Consider the following 20,604-nt stretch of genomic DNA (forward strand, 5'->3'; position numbering starts at 1 on the left):
AAAAAGAGAGATGGTAAACCTTATTCATAAAATGAACTCTGAAAACTAGAAGAGACTAAACAGAAATCAATAAATCCATGAGAAAGCAATAAATATTCAGGGAAGATAAAATTAAATGTAAAACACATGATATTAAAAGCAACAGATCAGGAAAATCAGTTAAGAAGAGATCATTTAAAAAATAACTGGGCTCCCTGATAATTATGATTAAAAAATTGTTGGTACTAGTGTTAAAATACATCATACATGAAAACTTCCCAGACCTATTAGAATAAGAAAGTGAAGATAGAATGATTCCACCAATAATCCCACAAAACAACTCCAAAAGGAAAAATCCCAAGAGTTCCAAAGCCCAAATCCAGAGTTCCCACATGGAAGAAAAATGCAGCCTGTATTCAGAAAGAAGCAACTGAGTATTCAAAGAAACAGTTAATCCTGCAAGTCCTGACACCTTCTACATGAATGAGAGATCACAAATACAATGTTCCAGAAGGCAAAATGGACTTCCTTTCAAAGTAGAAAACACTGTATAAAGCTAATTATTATTCTGTGGGAAGATGGAAGGGTTTAAAACAATATTTTTTTAATTTCAGAAAATCATTAAATAAATGTGAGAAATCATTCTTTGTTGCCATGCATAGAGAATGGATTGAGAGTGAGAAAACATTTTTACTTGAACAAGTTAGCTGTGTGAACTTAAGAAAATCATCGAAAGCCTCTGAGTCACATTTTTTCTCATTGGCAAAGTAAGTAAATTGATTCATTAATACTTCACCTAAGAATTCTATAATTCTTTTTAAAATAAACATTATTTTGGAGACGGGTGTTTTACCAAAACCTTTTCAGATGAACTAAATAAAGTAAAACTACTTAAGAAAATCCCTATTTTCAAAGGTTATGAAAAAAATCAACCACTTTGAAAATACTTAGATTTGTCTAAAATCATATCTTGAACAAAATTTATTTTATTGTCATTGTTTTTAATTAATTATCACATAAAATTGGTAAGCTAAGACCCTGAGTTAAAGTGAGGATCTATCAATGTTCCTGAATTTAGTGGAACACATAAACCTCCTTAGTCAAAATCATTGCTTTAAATAGAGTTTACCAAAAATGAACTGTGACATTTAAATTTTCAGGGTATCAAGATAGACCAGAAATTCTGAATTTTAATAAAACATATATATTTATTTAGTTCCTCTTAAAATAATCAAATTAACATTAGAATCAAAATCTAATATTTTGTTATAAAACTTTGAGGAAAAGAATTGCCCAGTGGACTGAGGACCAACTTGAGAGTAAGAAAGATCTTAATTTAAGTTTCTGTCTCACATATGTCGGGTGTATGACCTTGTACAAGTCAATTAACCTTTGAATATACCAGCCAATTTTCTAAGACTTTAAGTAACATAAATTGATCATTTATGATACACAAGAGATTCTATACTAATATTATATCACAAGTTAGGAATACATTTTGTGGGTTATCTTCCTAGATATTCTCCTCAGTAGTCCATTAGAAATTAATCGAGGGGGAAGCTGGGTAGCTTAGTGGATTGAGAGCCAAGCTCAGAAACAGGTGGTCTTGGGTTCAAATTTGTCCTCAGATACTTCCTAGCTGTGTGACCCTGCTCAAGTCACTTGACCCCCATTGCCTAGCCCTTACCATTCTTCTGCCTTGAAACCAATACACAGTACTGGTGATAAGATGGAAAGTAAGGGTTTAAAAGAAAAAGGAAATTAATATAAGACTATCAGAAATAAGAACCTAGTTTAGAGTTAGACAAATCTTTAAAGACCAATTAGTACAATCTCCCTACTTTATAGAAGAAGAAATGGGTCAATGAGTTATTTCTTTGTTGTCATTTTTGTTGAATAATTTTTCTGTCATGAGCAACTCTGTGACCTCACTTGTTTTTTTCTTGGCAAAGATAAGGAGCAGTTTGCCATTGACTTCTCCAGCTCATTTTACTCATGAGAAACTGAGGCAAACAGGTTAATAATTTACCTGGAGTGGAACAGTAAGGGTTAGAAGCTGGATTTGAACTCACAAGGATGAGTCTTTCTGACATGCTATTGACTGCAACACCTAATTACTTTCATGTGGATACTTCAGAGGATAACTGCAAAGATGAAGTTTCACAGAAAAGGTCCAATTGTCAAAGGGTGATGATAAAAGTAATGTCCATGTTAGGACAATCTCACTAACTTTCCAAAGTGCCTTAAGTGACAACATTTATGAACTATGGCAAAATTAGAGCTTAGAAGAAAGGACAGAAAATCCAGACTTCACATCTGGAAATCTTAATGTCTATAGAACCAAACAGAGCACATGTGCTGCCACAGGGCTGAAGTCTTAAAGAATTGCCTGGCCTTTTTCCCTATTCACCAATACTCTGACTCAGTATTTCTAAAGTCATCATTGCCCAAGGCTCTATCTCTAGTTATCCCTGCTTATTTTCTCTCTACTTCTGTCCTTCAGGGATCTCATCTACTCCCATGGATTCCCCATTGCCTCCAGGAAAATGATTACTATATCTATAATTAATCTTTCATATGCTATTCTGTTCTTTCCAATGCCAATTAGCCATCTCCATCTAGTTGCTCCACTAGCATTTTAAGCTCCATATGTCTGAAATTGACCTAATCACTCTTCCCCCATATTCTACTTACATTCCTACCTTCTTTGTCCTTATTATAAAACCACCCTTCTCTCAGTGATTTGTGCTTTCATCTTTAGCCAGACTCTATAATCCTTCTCCATCCAACAATCCAGTTATCTGCAAAATCCTGTGAATTCTGCTCCAAATAATATTTCTTGCATATTGAGGGAGTGCAGTTTAGTAGAGAGTAATGAATTTGAAAACAAACAAACAAACCTAGGTTTGCATGGATCCTCTAACACTGGCAAGCTGTGAGGCCATCAAACAATCAATCAGCAAGAATTTATTAGGTATTTACCACATGCCAGGCACTGTGCTCAGCATTAGAAATATAAGTACAGAACTTAGTTGTACAAAAATAGTTATATCAGTTCTTTTTGTCATGACAAAGAATTGGAAATTAAGGGGATGTCCATCAATTGGGGAATACCTAAACGAATTGTGGTGTATGACAGTGATGTAATATTGTTGGGCTATAAGAAATAATGAGCAGAATGATTTCAGAAAAACCTGGAAAGACATATGAATTGATAAAAAAATTAAGTAAACAGAACCAAGAGAACATTGTACATAATAATATGAATATTGTATGACAATTAACTGTGAATGACTCTCAGCAGTACAATGATCCAGGACAACTCCAAGAGGCTCATGAAAAAAAAATGCTATTCACTCTCTGATGAAGTGTGAGTGGAGATGGACTATTTTTCACTTGTGACATTTTTCACTTCACTTTCACTTCCTTTTTTTTTGGTATGTGTGTGGATGATGTGTGTTTTTGTCCACAATATGCTTTGCATGTCTGGATATTTATAACCTCTATCAAATCACTGGCCATCTCAGGGAGGGGAAAGATGATGGGGGGGGGGGGGGAGAGAGAGAGAGAGAGAGAGAGAAACAGAGAGAGAGAGAGAGAGAGAGAGAGAGAGAGAGAGAGAGAGAGGGAAGGAGGGATGGAGGGAGAGGGGAAAGAAAGAAAGAATGAGAGGGGGTTTGGAAAAGATGGAGAGAGAGGGTGGGAGAGGAAGACAAAAGAGAGAAAGAGAGAATGAGAGAGAGAGAGAGAGAGAGGGAGGGAGGGAAAGAGAGAGAAGGAGGGAGAGGAAGAGGGGAGAGAGAAATTAGAACTCTAAATATTATTAAATGAATGTTAAAAATCTTCATTAATGTAAGGGGGAAAATAAAACATTGCTCAACAACGAAAAAAGAGATATGCAAGTGCAATAATGAACAATTTCTACTTATATTTTGTGAATGGCACATAGTAGATACTTAACAAATGTTTGCTGCCTGGCATTTATATGGAGGAAACATCAAACATTAAATATGAAAAACATAAAAAGGAAATCACTAAATACAAATATACAGAGGAGTAATTAAATACAAATTAGTCTGGAAATGAGGGTACTACTGGGTCAGGCAGAAGACAACGCCTGAGCTGTAACTTAACAGAAGAGAAAGACTCTAGGAGGCTGAGGTAAGGAAGGAATACACTCCAGACATTTGGGTAGTGTATGAGTAATAGGGAGTAAGTTGTTTTATTTGGATTGCTTAGTATGGACAGGAGGCAATATCCATTGAGGCTGAAAAGCTAAGTAGGAACCTTGCTGTGTTTAAAAGCTAAACAAAGGGGTTATATTTCATTTTAGAGGCAAGAGGAAGACACTTCAGTCTACTGAATATGGGAGGCACATGGTTTGCACATAATGAAAATCGGGTTTTGAAGGAGGGAGTCCAATAAGAAGACTGTTGTAATAACCTTAGGAAGACATGCAGAGGGCATGAACTGAAGTTGTACCTGAACAAGTGAAGAGGAGTGGAATAAAGCAAAAAGTTGTGAATAAATAATAAAATGACAAGATTTGCCAACTGCGTAACTGTGAGGGAGAGTAAATTGGGAATAATCCCAAGCTTAATAACCTGGCAGACTCAAAGGAAGTACATGAGTTTGAAAAAAGGGGAGGATATGGCAGGAAAGATAATGAAGCAGTTCAATTTTGGATCTGTTGATTTTGAGATGTCTCTGGGAAAGACAATTTGAAATGTCCCAAGTGATTATGAGCAAATCTTTTAGTTCCTCTGAGTCATACTATCTCATCTATAAAACAGAGATAATAAAACATAAAGTATTTTATAATGCCTCACACAGTATTTTGAGAAAACTAAGTGTTCATTAAACCTTTGTTGAGTTATCTTTTAAGTTAATAGTTTAACATCTGTGATCTCATTGATAGTGAAACTCTCTGCATAGCAATCACAACCCAATCAAATATTCTCACATTGTTAAATGCTTTATAATATCTTCCCTTAAGCCACAGGATAAGAAATTTAGAATTTTAACAACTTTCGAGTAAATCTAGTTTAACCCTTCCATTTTTAACATGAGGGAACTAGTGTCAATAAACATCCTTTAAATTGTCTACTCTGTGGCAGATATTCTGCTAAGTAGTGGAGATACCAAGAACAGCCTAAGACAGTATTTTTTTGTGATTGTAAAATCACTTCAGTTGTACTTAACTCTTCATGATGCTCTTTGGGCTTTTCCTGGAAATAAATCAGTGTGATTCAATATTTCTTTCTCCAGCTCATTTTATGAAGGAAACCGAGGCAACAAAAAAGGGATATGTGATTTTCCCAGGTTCATACATCTAGTGAGTGTCTGAGGTTAGATTTGAACTCAGAAAGATTAGTCTTTCTGACTCCAAACCTGGCACTCTGGTACTCAATCCACTGATCCACACATATACACACATACATAGTATATATGTATAATTGTATATGTGTAAAATAAATGTATGCTAAATTTAAATGAGGGGGCAATAGCTACTGAGGGGAGCAGGAAAAGCTTCATGTAAAAGGGATCACAAGCAAATTTTTCAATAATACAAAGGATTCATAAAGTGTTCATCTTTTGTTTTTTGGGTTGTCCATACTTTTGATTATTTAAATCAAATTAAACTAATTTAAATTAAATCAATTAAAACTGATATGCCATTCTATGTACCCTTTAAACATCTCAGGGAGACGTTTTTCCTCTATTCTCTTCCATTTCTAAGCTTCATCATAACTACATAAAGTTGTTTCTTTTTATCATTTCTGTATTTGCATTGATGCAGTTTTTAAGTATACTATTTTCATGATTCTGCTTCCTTCACTTTATCAGATCATGGAAAAGTAATTTTCATAATATTCATGTACTTCAATTTATTTAGCCATTCACTAAATTAGATATTTGCTGAGTTTCCTGTTCTTTGCTACCATGAAAAAAAAAGGGCTAACGAAAAATATCTGAACTCATGTGAGAATTTTGTTTTCTTTTTTAAAAAAATAGTGATATCTTTTCATCATTATAATACCTGCATTTCACAACATACATCTCCCCCACAAATCAAAAAGAGGAAAAATATTCAGTAAAATTCACCAATACATTAGAATTCTCTAAAATTAGAAGTAGGTGGATAGAGTGCCAGGGCTGTAGTCAGGAAGAATCATCCTACTAGATTCAAATCCAGCCTCAGACAATTACTAACTGTGTGACCCTGGGCAAAACATTTATCCCCGTTTGTATTATTTTCCTCATCTGGTTAAAAGTATTGGAGAAGGAAATATCAAACCATTCCAGTATCTTTGCAAGAAAACCCCAAATGGGTATAATATATGACCAGAAGAAGGTCTCACACACACACACACACAACCTGGGGAACTGGAGAAAGGGTGAGAGAACTGAAGAATGGAGAGAGGGAAGAGATTGATCCTTTCCTCTCTTCCCCTTCGGGAAGATAGCACAATTTATCTTCCAGAGGGACAGAAGATGTCTCCTCAGAGATTGGGTTTGGGAGATAGAGATTAAGGACTGGAGGAGAAAGTGTTAGAGAAATGACCCACTGCCTCCCTTCTTGAACTTAGTTGTTGCTGAGAGGCAGGTAAATTTCCTGCCTCTGGATACTCCCAATATCCCAAATTGCCACCTTTCCCTTTTGAGACTTAGTTCACTCCTCATCCCTGGTCTTGAACTAGTTCTCTCTTTTGGGGGACTGGTTTGATTCTCCCCAAGTCTTCAGTTTCCTTCCTTGATATCAGCAAGCAGGCAGACTTGATCTAAATGGTGACACTTTATTCTTGAGAACACACAGGGAAGGGAGAGTGAGGGTGTTAGATGAGGAAAGTGGCACATAGGAATCCCTACAGATTAGCAACTGACCTCCCCCCAAATCCTGAGGGGTTCAGGCTGTCTGCCTGCCCCTACTTTTGGTCAGTTGTTGGGATTGTCCTTCCTCCTAAACTAATCTGGCTATGAGTTGAAGTTCAGGACAATTTGGGGAAAGAAAAATATTCTCCATAGATGGCTTTCTATAAAGTCCCAGTCTACTTTTGTCTTCAACTGGAACGAGAAGGTTTTAGGGGTTCACTGGAAGGTAGTCAGTGTCCAGAGAGATCCTCCATCTCAGAGGTCCTCCTCTCAGACCATCTACTCCAGCAGAGAGCTGACCAGAAGTAAGTTGGTAGTTTTTAAATCTCTCAGGTCTTCTATTCCTTCCTGGAATCTTGAGTCTTCCTTTCCCTTCCTCTGCTTGGGCTGTTCCTTTGCATTGCTGGATCTGGTTTTTTCTCTCCTTTTGTAACTTCTTTCTTACATAGCATTACAAAGAGACAGGCATGACTGAATAACAATTTACACCAATGGTTTCTCATTTCTGTAAAAAAAGGCAGGGAAGTCCATTTTGGGGGCCAAATTTGGTCATTATAACATTGCAGCATTTTGGCTTCTTAATTGTTTTACAGTTTTAAAACTCAACACTCTTGTCATTAATCATGTTTTTTCCTGGTTATGCTAACCTCACTTTACATTATTTCATCTACTTCATTTTCCCTTCCTTCTCTGTATTCATGATATTCATCATTTTTTATGATACAACAATATTCCATTATATCCATGTTCCACCATTTGGTTAGTAATACTCCATTTAAAAGGTCTCTACTTTGCAATTGTTTGCTATTATGAAGCAGGTAGCTCAGGATTTTGGTGTATCTTTCATTTTTTTCACTGACATCTCTGGTGTCTAGCTAATTGATCTCAGGATTCCAAAATATAGATTCTATAGATACTTTCTGAGCATGATTCTAAATTATTTTACAAAATGGTCATCTCCACTAATAATGAATTAGTATGTCTAACTTTCTACTACTTTTCCTATTCTATTTCTACTCTGTGTCATCCTTGTGAATTTGCTAATATATGGTGAAACCCATGAGTTGCCTTACTGTTTATGTTCTTTATTGTTAGTGATTTAGAGCCCTAGATCATGTGGATATTCAAAATTTTAAATTGTTCTTTTGAAAGTAGTTTGCTCTTCATTCTGTATTGCAATGACAAAAAGAACTTCACATAATACTAAGTGCATACATACACACTATAAGTTTGAAGGAGAGTAAAAGACCATGTCCTCATTTATTTCTATTAATTGGTCTCCCAATGATCTTTTGTTGACTATTTTTTATCCACAGTGAATAAACTGAATTGCTCAGGACACATCTACAAGTGAATCTTGGGTTCCTTTCTTGAGTCATGAAGGATATTTTGGAGTCTATCTTCCTGCAATCTTTTCCCAACAGAATTCTATCCAGAATTACTTATTTGCATATGCAAATAGAAATTTCACCACATTCATTACAAGAACATTTCCTCATAGATTGAGATACAGAACAATGAATTGTGCTTAGAGCTTGTGGTGGGCTGTGAGGTAAAATAAAAAATGTACAAGGTTAATAAACTTATTCTTATCTTTTTAATAAATTCTTTTTCCCTTGAGGCCAAATGACATTTTACTCCACTCATTCTAAATGAGCTGAAAGAAGAATTTTGATTCATTTCCTTGATACTTGAAGAGTCACACATTGTTTCATTGGTAACTACTCAGACTTCTGGTTCAGGGAGGTTATTTTTCACCTTGAAATATATCTGGATCTAAGGGTGTTCCTGAGAAGAGGAAAAAAGATAAAAATCCTCTCCTTAATATCTAGATGAGAGAATATTTGCAGATTTTCCAAACCCGTAGAAATGAATCTTCTTTATTAGTAATAAAGTATATTTGTTAAAATAATAAAAAAATATTTTCCCCGAGAAAGGGAGAATGATAGTTTTTAAGTTAGAGGAATCCCTGTTTCCAAGTTGTTGACTTTGAGTGGTCTTATCTTTTTTCAGGTGCTGGTGAATCTGGAAAAAGTACAATTGTTAAGCAGATGAAGTAAGTATCTACCTCTCTTAGAGAAGTTTGTACAGAGCTTTGACTCTGGTAAAGAAAACATACTAGAAAAAAAAAACAATTACTAAACTTGAAGCCTTTGTTGTTGTGGCTGCTATTATTTTTTAAATTTTATTTTGTTTTGTTTTTGGCTAGAGCAGGAACTTTTCTAGTTCTTTTACCAAAAATACTCATCACGTGTTGTCACAAACATAATGGAGGAGTAATGATACTTTTAAAAAATGAAAGCCAATAATGATAAATATTCATAGCATGCTGCCTGGGTTTAAAGCCTGATTCTTAAATTAAGAATATATGTACATTTCTAGTTAGGCATTATAGTAATTATTATTCATGGTTATAAATAATTTTACATTTGTTATTTCATCTTCACAAAAACCCTTTGAAATATGTAGTTATTATACCCATTTTACAGATAATGAAACCAAGTCTGAGAGATGTTCATTGACTTGCCCTTGATCACAGTTACTCAGTGTCTGAGGAAGGATTTGAACTCAGCTCTTCTTAAATCTAGGTCCAGAATTGAATTTCCTGAGCCATCCATCTGCCTGAAATCAATGTTTTTTTAAACCCTTACCTTCTGTCTTAGAAGCAATACTGGATATCGGTTTTAAGGCAGAAGAGTGGTAAGGGCTAGGCAATGGGGATGGGAAGTGTCTGAGGCCAGATTTAAACCCAGGACCTCCCATCTCTGGGCCTGATTCTCAATCCACTTAGCCACCCAGCTGCTCCCTGCCTCTAATCAATCTTGATCTCTGGTTTAATTTCCAGTAGGAGAAATGGCACTTAGTTGCAGCAATATATAATATTACAATAATAGTTTTAGTGAGGTAAGGAGTATCCAAGGCAATAGACCCATTTTTTAGACAAGGAATAAAAGGCCAAGAGAAGTGATGCAATGATCTCAAGTCCAGGTCCCAGGGTGTCAGATTCAAAGCTCTTTCCAATATATCACAGTATCACCTCCTACATTGTCAACGCAATATAGAGTTACCAAACAGAGCAGTTATAGCATTTTATTGCAGTTAGAGGATTTAGGGTGTGATGTGTTTTAAAAGCTGTCAGACTGGCTGTGCTAGTTAGTTTTACTTAACTTTTTCCTTTATTATCCGGAAGAAGAAGTAAATTGCTGTAAAAATTTGTGAACCATGTTACCAGCATTATATCATGTGATCTTCAAAACAACCCTGGAATGATGGGTGCTGCTATTTAATCTACATTTTAGAGTTTAGGAAACTGAAGCAGGCAGAAGTTAAATGACTTGCCTCAGGTCACATAGCTCTTATCGAAGACTGGATTTGAACCCAAGTCATCCTGACTCCAGTTATATCTTCCATCCACTGTATCACAGAGGAAAATGATTGTTGGTATAGAACTTCCTTTTTAAAATGATATAGTTCTGAGCAATAAATAACTACTTTTATAATTTAAGGGAATTCAGGAAAATTTGCCATCTGAATCTAAGTTTAAAGGGTATGTAGGAATTCAAAAGGTCAATTGGAAAGACAAGGAATAAGGAGTATTTTAAACAAAAGGATGAAGATGGAAGAGCATTGTAAATTTTTGTTTTTACTGGGTTTTCTGTAAGAGAGGAAAATGAAAAGTCTTGTCTATGATTGGAGAGTCAACTATGAGCAGTTGAATAATAAGATATAATAAAGAGTAGAGAGGGACCAAGTAGCAAAGAGTTTTGAACAGCAAGCAAAAGCATTTTTCTCTATTTCATATATAACAGAGATTCTAAAGATTTTTGAGCATAACCTGAACTGAATATTTGAAAGAATATTATTGCATCAGAACAAAGAATGTATTAAGTTGGGTGAGGTAAAGAGATAGTAACATTTCAAAGGATTTGATAAGAATTTAGATGGCTAACAATGAGGACATATGTGAGGGTGGTAACTGTTTATAAAGGAGGGAAACAGTTTCAAAGATATTTCAGAGATGGCCTAGGCTTTAAGAGAACTGAGTGGAAGTTTAGAATTGAGGTAAGATCAATTTCTTAAAGTTAAGAAAAGCTCTCCTTTTTCTGTGAATTAGACTCTCACTTTTAATTACCTTGTTCAGTTAGTGAATTGAAAATATTTATGGAATACCTACTATTTGCAAAGTAACTCCCTAGGTTTTATGGTACATACAAAAATATTCCAGGCACAACTTTTTAAGAAGCTAGCATTTTAATTGAGGAGATAGTATATACAGGCATGAAAATTTTGTCAATAATGCAAGGCAGGTCAAAAGAGCCTGATGTTTGGAATTAAAAGACCAGACTCTCACTTATTAGCAGTGTGGCTTTGGGGCAAATTAGTTAATTTCTTCAAGTCTCCGGTTTCTTATGTGTAAAGTAGATATAACATATTTACATTAAAGCTTCAGAATTTTTATAAAAAGGCATTATGTAAGCCATCATGTTTTGTAGCAATTCCATTCAACAGATATTGACTATGGACAAAGCACGTAGGTTGATACTCTGTGATACTAGCTACAAAAGTAGTTGCACCTGCTCTCAAAGAGTCTTGCCTCCTATATAATAAAACACAAGTTCTCAAATAAGAATGATACAAAAGATGGTTCAGTAAATGCAAAAAGAGAAGGCTAGGCAAAGTGTTGCATGAAGTGTGACCAGAAACAGGACTAATTTGCATATTTGGAAATCATGGAATTCATGAAGGTAGTGGCAACTGATTCAGACCTTGGTGAAAGAGAAGGGAGTTTTGTTTGTTTTATTTTTTGATGAGTAGAGAGGAATAGTCATTCTAGCCGAGGGGAATAGCTTGAAGACAAACACGTATACAGATAGGAGAGAAATAATTGCTTGCAGATAGGTTATCCGAATAAGATCTTGAAAGATGAATGTGATGTCAAAGTATGGGGAATCTTGCTGAGTAAGAAAATAATATGAATCTATCTACTATTTTAGACATTCATTTTTAATTATATTCAAATATTGATGATTAATGTGATTGACAATCAGTGCAAATTAGATTGTGATAGTAGAACATATCAAACTACTTCTTGATCTAGTGTTTTTAATTGTATAGATGGAACTTCAATCTCATAGGAAACTCATAACACTTTTCTGATTTATGTTTGCTTATATTAGTAAGAGAGAGAGGAATTTGCATTTCTACTACTGAGGAGAATACATGTTTATGGAAATACAATGTACTATTTTTGCCCAAATTCATTTAAAATTTCTGTACCACCCTGCTGACCCAGTACTTTGAGATGAGTGTGTTTTTTATAGGCTACTATGAGTTTCAGGCCATTGACTTCTATGAAGTCCAGAAATATTGTGATTATAATTTATGATTATTAGTTAAGGCACGTTGCTCTAGTAAATCTTTAAGTGATCATTAGTTTTCCACAGTCCAATAAATGTTACCGAAAGGCTTCCCCATCTTTATAGAATATCACTTTAATATAAATGCTATTTTTATGTAATGAAAATGACATTAAGAATTGGCAGTTTTAATTTTGTCTGTCGCCTAGACACTGCCTCTGCAAATTTCTGCCAACTAAATCATGCTTTGAATGTGTTAGTTACTTTCATGAACAGGGTTTCATAGGATCATGGGAAATGTAGAGCTCAAAGAGATGCCATCTAATCCAACCCCCTCACTTTAAACTTAAGGAAACTGGACTACAGAGAAATTAAGTTACTTAGCCCTAAGTCATTTAGATAAAAAATGACCAAGGCAATATTTGTACCAGTCATCTGACAACAAATCCAATACTCTTTCCAATGTACTACACTGCTCTTCTTTTGAAATACAGGGACACACAATGATAAAGACCATCAATATTATATATATATATCTATATATATATATAGATATATATGCATATAACAAGTCTATGTCCATGTGACCTATGGAAGAGTGTTCTAAAACTTGAAGTATCATAAGATGATTTTTCTTGCACATTCCCTGTGCCATAGGAGAGAATCCCAGCTGTAGGTTAAATTGAAGCATTTGTAATGTAGTATTAATTACAATGGACTATCATTTCACCAGATTTTGGATTAAAGCAACAACAAAAATATGGTTTTTCTAAAGCTCTAGATGGATCCTTTCCAAAATCTATAATTATTCCAGTGGATTTGAGTCATTTGTCCTAGAAACAAAAAAATCACAAAGCAAAAGCAGAAGAACCTCTGAAAAGTCTATCACATTACTTATATTACATTCCTGGGTCCAAAGATTGGTCTTACTTTGCTTCTAGAATGAAATCTCCCATTGATCTCACTTTTTCTCTATTATCAATGCACAAAAAGTATCAATTAAGGTAAATTAGAGACCCTGAAGCCAGGGGACAAATTTGACCTCACTGATTCTTCTTTCACTTGAAAGATGGGACTCATGACTAAAAAACATACATGTGTCAGAAATATGACCCCAGAAAAGTGGACCTTATAAAAAAAATTTAAAAAGGAAAAGGAACGATTTGAGGAATAATCAATCAAAAAGTTTTTACTAAGCATGATATTTCTGCCAACCACTGGTGGGACAGGTATTTGGGGTGGAATAATGGCAATGGATGGGACAAATATGAGGCACAGTGGATAGAGCATTTAGCCTGGAGCTAAGGAGTTCAAATCTTGCCTAAGACATCTATTAGCTCTGTGACACTGAGTCAGGCATTTGATCTTGCTTGCCTCAGTTTCCTCATCTGTAAAAATAGCTAGAGAAGAAAATGGCAAACCACTCCAATATCTTTGCCCCCCAAAAAACACAAAATAAATCACAAAAATCAGACACCTAAACAACTGAACAAAACACAAGAGGAAAAACAATAGATACCAGGAAGAAAGCAGAACTATAAAACTTAGCAAGAGGATTATAAATAGATCTAAAAGGGATTTCAGAATCATTTTGTACAGCCATCTAAATTTACAGATGAGGAAACCAAGGAAGCAAAGGGATTTTGTCAAGTTTTTACTTTGTTATCTCTACAAAAGAACTACAAAGTAAGCATTGAAGTAAATAAAACAATAGTAATTGAGAATATAGATCTCTTTAGTGGCATGTAATCTATGCCAGGTGAGCAACATCACAGGTTACCAGAAGACCTGACTAATATGATTACATAGCTTTTGTCAGCGATATTTGAAAAATATGAAGAACAAGAAGTGTCAGAGAACTGGCACTGAAAAAGGGTAGACAGTCTTCTGATGTTTTTTTAAAGCACTCGAATGACATAAGTAAATGTAAGCCTGAATTTTGATTCCTGGAGAAATTCTACCCTTGACTATTGAGTGAATGATTATGGAACACATAGAAAAGGAAGAAGCATCTAGAAAGGGGCAGTATGGCTCCATGGGGAACAGATCATGCACTTTGTCAAATTCACAAACATATGTCTTTCTTCAATTGATAAATGGTAAAAGGTTATGAATAGGCAATCCTGAAGTAAAATCAAAATCAAATGTTCTAAATTAATCTTGATTAAAAAATTAAAATTCAAACAATTTATTCCATCTTATACAACTCACATATTTATTATTATGGCAGAAAAGGAAAATGATAAATACTGGAGGGACAAACATGATTAAGGTTTGGTAATGGAGGTTATCAATGTACCTTTAGTCACCATCAATGTGACTAAGAAGAACTCATTATTGCAGTCCAGGTATGAGATAGTAAGCTAGACTTTTGGACAGCAAACTAGTTATTCTTGAAGGAAAACTTGATAGGTAAAGATATCAGGCCTAATTCCTCTCTCTCATAATTTCTAAAGCTAGTTAGAATTTCTTGAGGCCAAAAAAATCAATAATTAACAGGAGAACTTGATTTCTAACTTCACCTATTATAAACCAGCTGAATTCTAAACTAATTTCAGAAATAAAAAGCCATGATTGAAGTAATTTCAAGAAGTAGGCAAGAGCAAACTTTGGTCCTTAGCTCAAAGTCTCTCCTAAAAACAGGAATTTTGTTTTAAAAAATGGCAGAATTTAGTATACTTCCAACAGAGGCTTTTTTTTTTACAACTTGTAGAGGTAAATGGGTGAGAGAGAAAACAAATGCTTGCTAATTGAAAGAAATAACTAAAAAAAGAGATCAAAAATATATAAATGTATTGTTTCAGGGGGAATTGAATTCACCCTTACTGGAAGGTACTCAAGTAAAGGCTCGGTAACTATTCTTAGAAATGCTGTCCAGTTATGGTGAATGTTATATAATCTCTAAGCCTCTTTTCAGCTCTGAGATTCTATAATTCACTTTTCCCAGAACAGTCAAAATTTACTTTAATTTGAGAATTTAAGTGTCCTTGAATTTATTTCCACCCAAAGATTGGTTTAGTGTAAATGACCAAGTTCTATTTTTAATTGTCAATTTTTCTTTATGGAATGCCCATGTTCATAATCTTTTCCGCAAAAAAAAAAAAATTTTGCCTGGGAAAATGGAATCATTGCTTTAAATTTCTCTCTAATTATTTGCTTCAGTCACACAACTCAGTAGAATTGAGGATTTTTCCTCATGCCAAGGTCAGTAAATTTGTATAAAAAGAATCAAAACAATTGTGGCATAATCATATTTTAAACTCTAGCATCTCTCAGGAGAATTCCATATAATCAACAGGTTAAAAGGTTGCTACATTTGAAATTATTCCCCCTAATCTATGAAACACTACTAAATAATTATATAGAAAAATTCATTAAATTCATGTAAACTACTATTCTCTTGATGGATAAATCTATTGAAATGTATATGAACAACCCCTACAGACGTACTAGTAAAAACATGGTTTGTTTTCTTTCTGAACAATAGTTTAAATGGAAGGATTAGACTCTTTAAGAAAAACAGAAATGAAAATATTCTGTCATGTAACTATACTTAGGAATAGCAATAAATTCAACAACAATACAAAGAATTATAATCAAAAATGATGTTTTACCTCCAAATGGAAATAATTATCATGTAACACCAAAAGTAGAAAGACTGCCTGATTTTTTCATGTTTCTTAAGTGATCTGAAGAGGCAAGCATTTCCTACATATTGTCTCCACTTCCTGAAGAAATCATTCAATATTAATTTTTTTAATTCATGGTACTTTATTTATTTATGTTCTGAGAATCTAAACATTATCCTCTTGAGAAGGAGTGAACTTTTTAAGCAAAATGTCCATGATGTGCTTCAAATAAGTGAATGATGTATTCTGAGAGAATTTCGGCCTCCAAGCACTACAATTGTTTTTTTTTTTCCTGATTAGATAAAACCAGGGCCACAAAATTAAAGGAAAATTAGGATATCAAAAAGTAATTCAGGTTTATCTCATGGTTTGCACTGCCATTCTAGAATATTTATTTTTGTTCTTTCTATTACTTAGAAAAATATTTCTCAATTTGATAGCTGGAAATATTTCATGCCACTTGCACTATCGGGTTCATAAAAGGAATTTATTCAACCATAATTCAAGTGTTAAGTACATTTTTAAAAGACTTAAATCTGTCAAATCTAAGAGGCCAGAAAGCTGTTCTTCAGTTCAGTGTGCTTAGAAACTGCAGCACATTTAACAGGCAAACACCAGCCTTGTTGCTGTATTTCGCTGCTTGTTTTTGTAGGTTCAGATATCACCTTGCCAATGGTCTTGTGATTTAATCTCTTCCCTGCCCTCTGTTAAAATACTATTAACAAAACAAAATGCAAATTTTTAGGAAATTTGTTATGAGATTATACTTTCAGAGCAGTCAACTCATCATGTAAATACTCAATTTAAGAAATATTATTTTACCTAGTAAAACTAAGTAACTTTTTGAAGTTATTTTGAACTGTCATGTAGACGCTAACTATAAAGAATCTTACTTCAACGACCATAGTATAATATTTGTTATTAAACCAAATATGGACTGTTTTCAAAGTTACATTTTTATAAATCATATAGTCAACAGTTTCTTTAAATTCATGAACCTTGATACAATTTTAAAATATATCCGATAATATATCAAAAGCCTCAAATATGGACATAGTTCTACATATTGAAATAGTTTACTAAAGGAAAAAATTATACATTTTAGGGTTTTTCTCCCTTATTGCAAATAGCCAATGGATGGATTTTCCAGTTCATGAAATGAACTTGTGAGCTGTGGCATGGCATTATGCCATAATGTTTCAATCTTTTTTCCTGTTATTTGATCTTAAAACTCAATACAATATTTTGCTTTACAATTTAATTTTGTACAACTGGAATGTTTAGTTTTCAATACTGGATAATCAAAATAGTGATTCACATAGATAATGAAATAATGCATAATAATGCATTATTGGGTATGCTGATCTTTGATTAAATGTTTGTGTTACCTCTTCTTAAAGTTCATAGATTTCTCTCCTAATGAGATGACCTCTATTCAAAATTGGCTACCAGTGTTCCATGTGTGTTTTTAAAATGACCAAGTGAATGAATGACTGGATTTTATTGTTGTTGATTTTGTTTTGTAACCTTAACTTTCTCCCTTTCCCCCTCTCTCCCATTTTTAATGACAGTGTTAAAGGGAAAAATTTTAAGTTCTATATATGCTAGGAATCATCTTCTAGTTTGCTCACTAAAAAGTATATTTAAGAAAATGTTTGCTTCTCATTTTAGGAAAGAGGTGAGAAAAGAGAGATTATTTCCTTGGTCTGGTAGCAGTTAATATCAAGATAAATCGTGTTGATTAAAACACATTTGAACAACTGACATTTGAAAAAAATGAGATTTGCAAAAAAGTCTTAGAAAAGTTCTCAGTGTATTTTATTTTTAGTGTATGCCCTATTCCTAATGTCCTTCTTCAATACATAAGGAAAAGAAAAGCAGTTGCACTAAATGGTTTCAATTTATGTGATTCCATTTAAAGAAGAAAAATGTTCCTTCAGGATGGCCGTTTACTGGTACACAATTTTGCTATGTCACAGAACGTCACTGTAAATTCTTTTTGTGATGACTATATCATCATATTGTTATATGTAGTATGTACAAATACTGTATGTAGGAATATGGATTTACATCCAGAGAGGAGTGCAATTCTCATATAATGATAATTTTTTCTTATTTTAGTGTGCACATAAGCACAAAGTTTTAAAAAAGTCAAATGTGTGATATCTGTAGTGGCCATTAAAATGCTGAATTATCTGAGAATGTACTGCATATACAGAAATGCTACAGTCATTGACATGTAATGGCATTGATTCAGTATTTACTTATTTATCTAAAAGTATAAAAAATGAACACTCCAAATTTTAAGAATATTTGTTGTGGCTGTAAAATTCTTTTTTTTTTCTTTAGAAGTAACTTTTAAGATTTCTCTGATGATACAAATAGAAAAGTATGCCTGATGTTATAGAAATTTCTTTTCCTTATTTCTCACTGTGATCATAGCACAAAGAAATGTGATCCAAATTGTTTTTAAACATTTTGTCCACATGAAAACTTAAAATGGATGAGCAGAATAAGACAATCACTTAAGATCATATATGAAAGGTGTTAGAATAATAAAATGGTCTTGTTTTTGCTGTAGCAATAAAATGACCAAATGCAATGACTTGATTAATAAATCATCTTTCAAAAGCTGCTGCTATGAGTATTTTTAACCATAAAATATCCTAATTTAAGGTATTCCTCTCTCTTTTGTTGTTGTTGCATATTGGGTATGATGAGTATTCCAACATTCCAAAAGAATACAGAGTTCACAAATCAGTGTAAACATATTGATGTGGTTACAGGTACTGTAAAATGCATATTTTCTCTGGAAAGAAAAAATATCAAATAAAAAAATACTGCTACAAAAAGAAAAGGGAAAAAAAGAAAAATATTTCTCAAAAAATATTAAGCAAATGGGGGCTTTTATGATTAGTTGCCAATCTGCAATGAAGAGAAAACTTCCTATAATTAGGAGTTATCTGTGTCAATGAAATTTAGGGGTCCAGAATGCCCACGAGCATCTCACTCAAATCCCCAAGAGTCAACCACTTTTGTCCAAGAAACATGAGCTATTTTGGAGTGATTTGGCATTACTAACCAGTGAAATATTAAACTCATTTTGGTTTCTTCTCTGTTTAAATTACAGGATTATCCACAAGAATGGCTACACAGAGCAAGAATGTATAGAATTCAAAGCTGTCATTTACAGTAACACCCTGCAATCCATTCTAGCCATTGTGAAGGCTATGACCATTCTGGGAATTGATTATGTAAATCCCCAAAGTGCGGTAAGTGTGAATCCTTTGCCATACAACAGTAAGATCTGAAAACACAATAATATGATGAAACCATCTCAGTAGATGGCACAGTAGATCTAGAACTAGACTTGGACTCATACTTGGCAATTTTAAGTCTAAACCTTGCTTCAAACATTTATCAGTAGTATGATCTTGAACAAATCACTTACCCTTCTCTCAGCTTCAGTTTCTCTATCTGTAACATGGTAGTAAAATTGCACCTACTTCACATGGTTGTTGTGAAGATTGAATGAGATATATCAATTAAATACTTTGGAAACTTTCAAAAAAGCTACTACGACTATTGCTAACACTATTAACTAAATACAAGTAACCCAAAGCACCAAATAAGTTTCTATCAAGTCCATAAATTCTTTTATAACTAAGGTTTCTGTGGGCTAAATTGAAATCCAAGCAATATATTATCACCGAATTCTCTTTCTATTTTATATAAAACCCTGCAATCCACTCTATCCATTGTGAAGCCTGGGACCATTCTGGGAATTGATTATATAAATCCCCAAAGTGCAGTAAGTGTGAATACACACACACACACACATTTTTAAAGACAGAAGTTTACTTTGTTCTTTCCTAGGTTGAAACATCATTAAAAAAACTATCCAGAAAATCCATTAATTTATTCAACAAGCTCTCATTAAGTACCTATTTTGTACAAGATACTGTGCACAATTCCTTATAATCAGAAAATATCTGATGGTTAGAATGAATATACATTGTACTATTCTAGTATACACATAAAATTAAAATACTTAAATAAATGACTACAATGTATTTAGTAGACCACCTCCCTCATGAATTATTTCTAGAAGAATATGAATAAAGTCAATAAAATTAAAAGGAATGTGTCACAATTTTCACCACTGAAGTGAGTAACTATATATTGATAAGATCACAGATCTATTAGTGTGTTTGAACTTCACAAATATAAAGGTTTTAAAGTTTGTAAAAAATCCAACTTAAAATGTAGCAAATTATCTCATAAACAGACATCTTAGGGATAGAAAAGACTTTAGGCGATATTTAGTTTTACCTTCAAATTCCGTGGATGAAAAAAAAGAAGCTGAAAGGAAACGTGTTATCCATAATCATGCTAAAAGTAATTGGCAAGGCCAGGATTCATGCTCTGTATTTGTATATAGTCACTTTATCTAGCAAGTTTCAGAAGCAGAATTTGAACTCATTTCTTTCTGACTCCAAAGCCAGCCCATTATCCACCACCATGCTAAATCTCATAAATGCATTAATAGAAGAAATATAAAATATATCTTTCATATTTTAAAGCATATATTTTCATTCCTGTCATTTTTTTCTTTGTTGTTTTGGAGGGTTTTTTTTTTACTTGATTTGACTTTGACTTTTTTTTTGCTTGACTTTGAAAAGATTTTGACATAAACTTATGTCCTTGGTATAGAGACCCCAATTAAAGAATCTCCTCTTAACAATATAGATTGGCAATTTTTGTGC

The 20,604-nt window shown here is 33.6% G+C and overlaps 1 protein-coding gene across 1 annotated transcript in view; it reads left to right on the plus strand.

Moving 5' to 3' along the window:
- Window positions 1–20,604, plus strand: part of GNAT3 (G protein subunit alpha transducin 3) — a 76,390-nt gene that overhangs the window by 25,335 nt on the left and 30,451 nt on the right. The window contains exons 2-3 of the mRNA XM_001364423.3: window positions 8,866–8,908; window positions 18,969–19,110. Of these exons, the coding sequence (XP_001364460.1) occupies window positions 8,866–8,908; window positions 18,969–19,110 (185 nt within the window). The remainder of the gene's footprint in view (window positions 1–8,865; window positions 8,909–18,968; window positions 19,111–20,604) is intronic.

The sequence above is a fragment of the Monodelphis domestica genome, chromosome 5 (assembly GCF_027887165.1).
Source record: "Monodelphis domestica isolate mMonDom1 chromosome 5, mMonDom1.pri, whole genome shotgun sequence".
Classification (NCBI taxonomy): Eukaryota; Metazoa; Chordata; class Mammalia; order Didelphimorphia; family Didelphidae; genus Monodelphis; species Monodelphis domestica.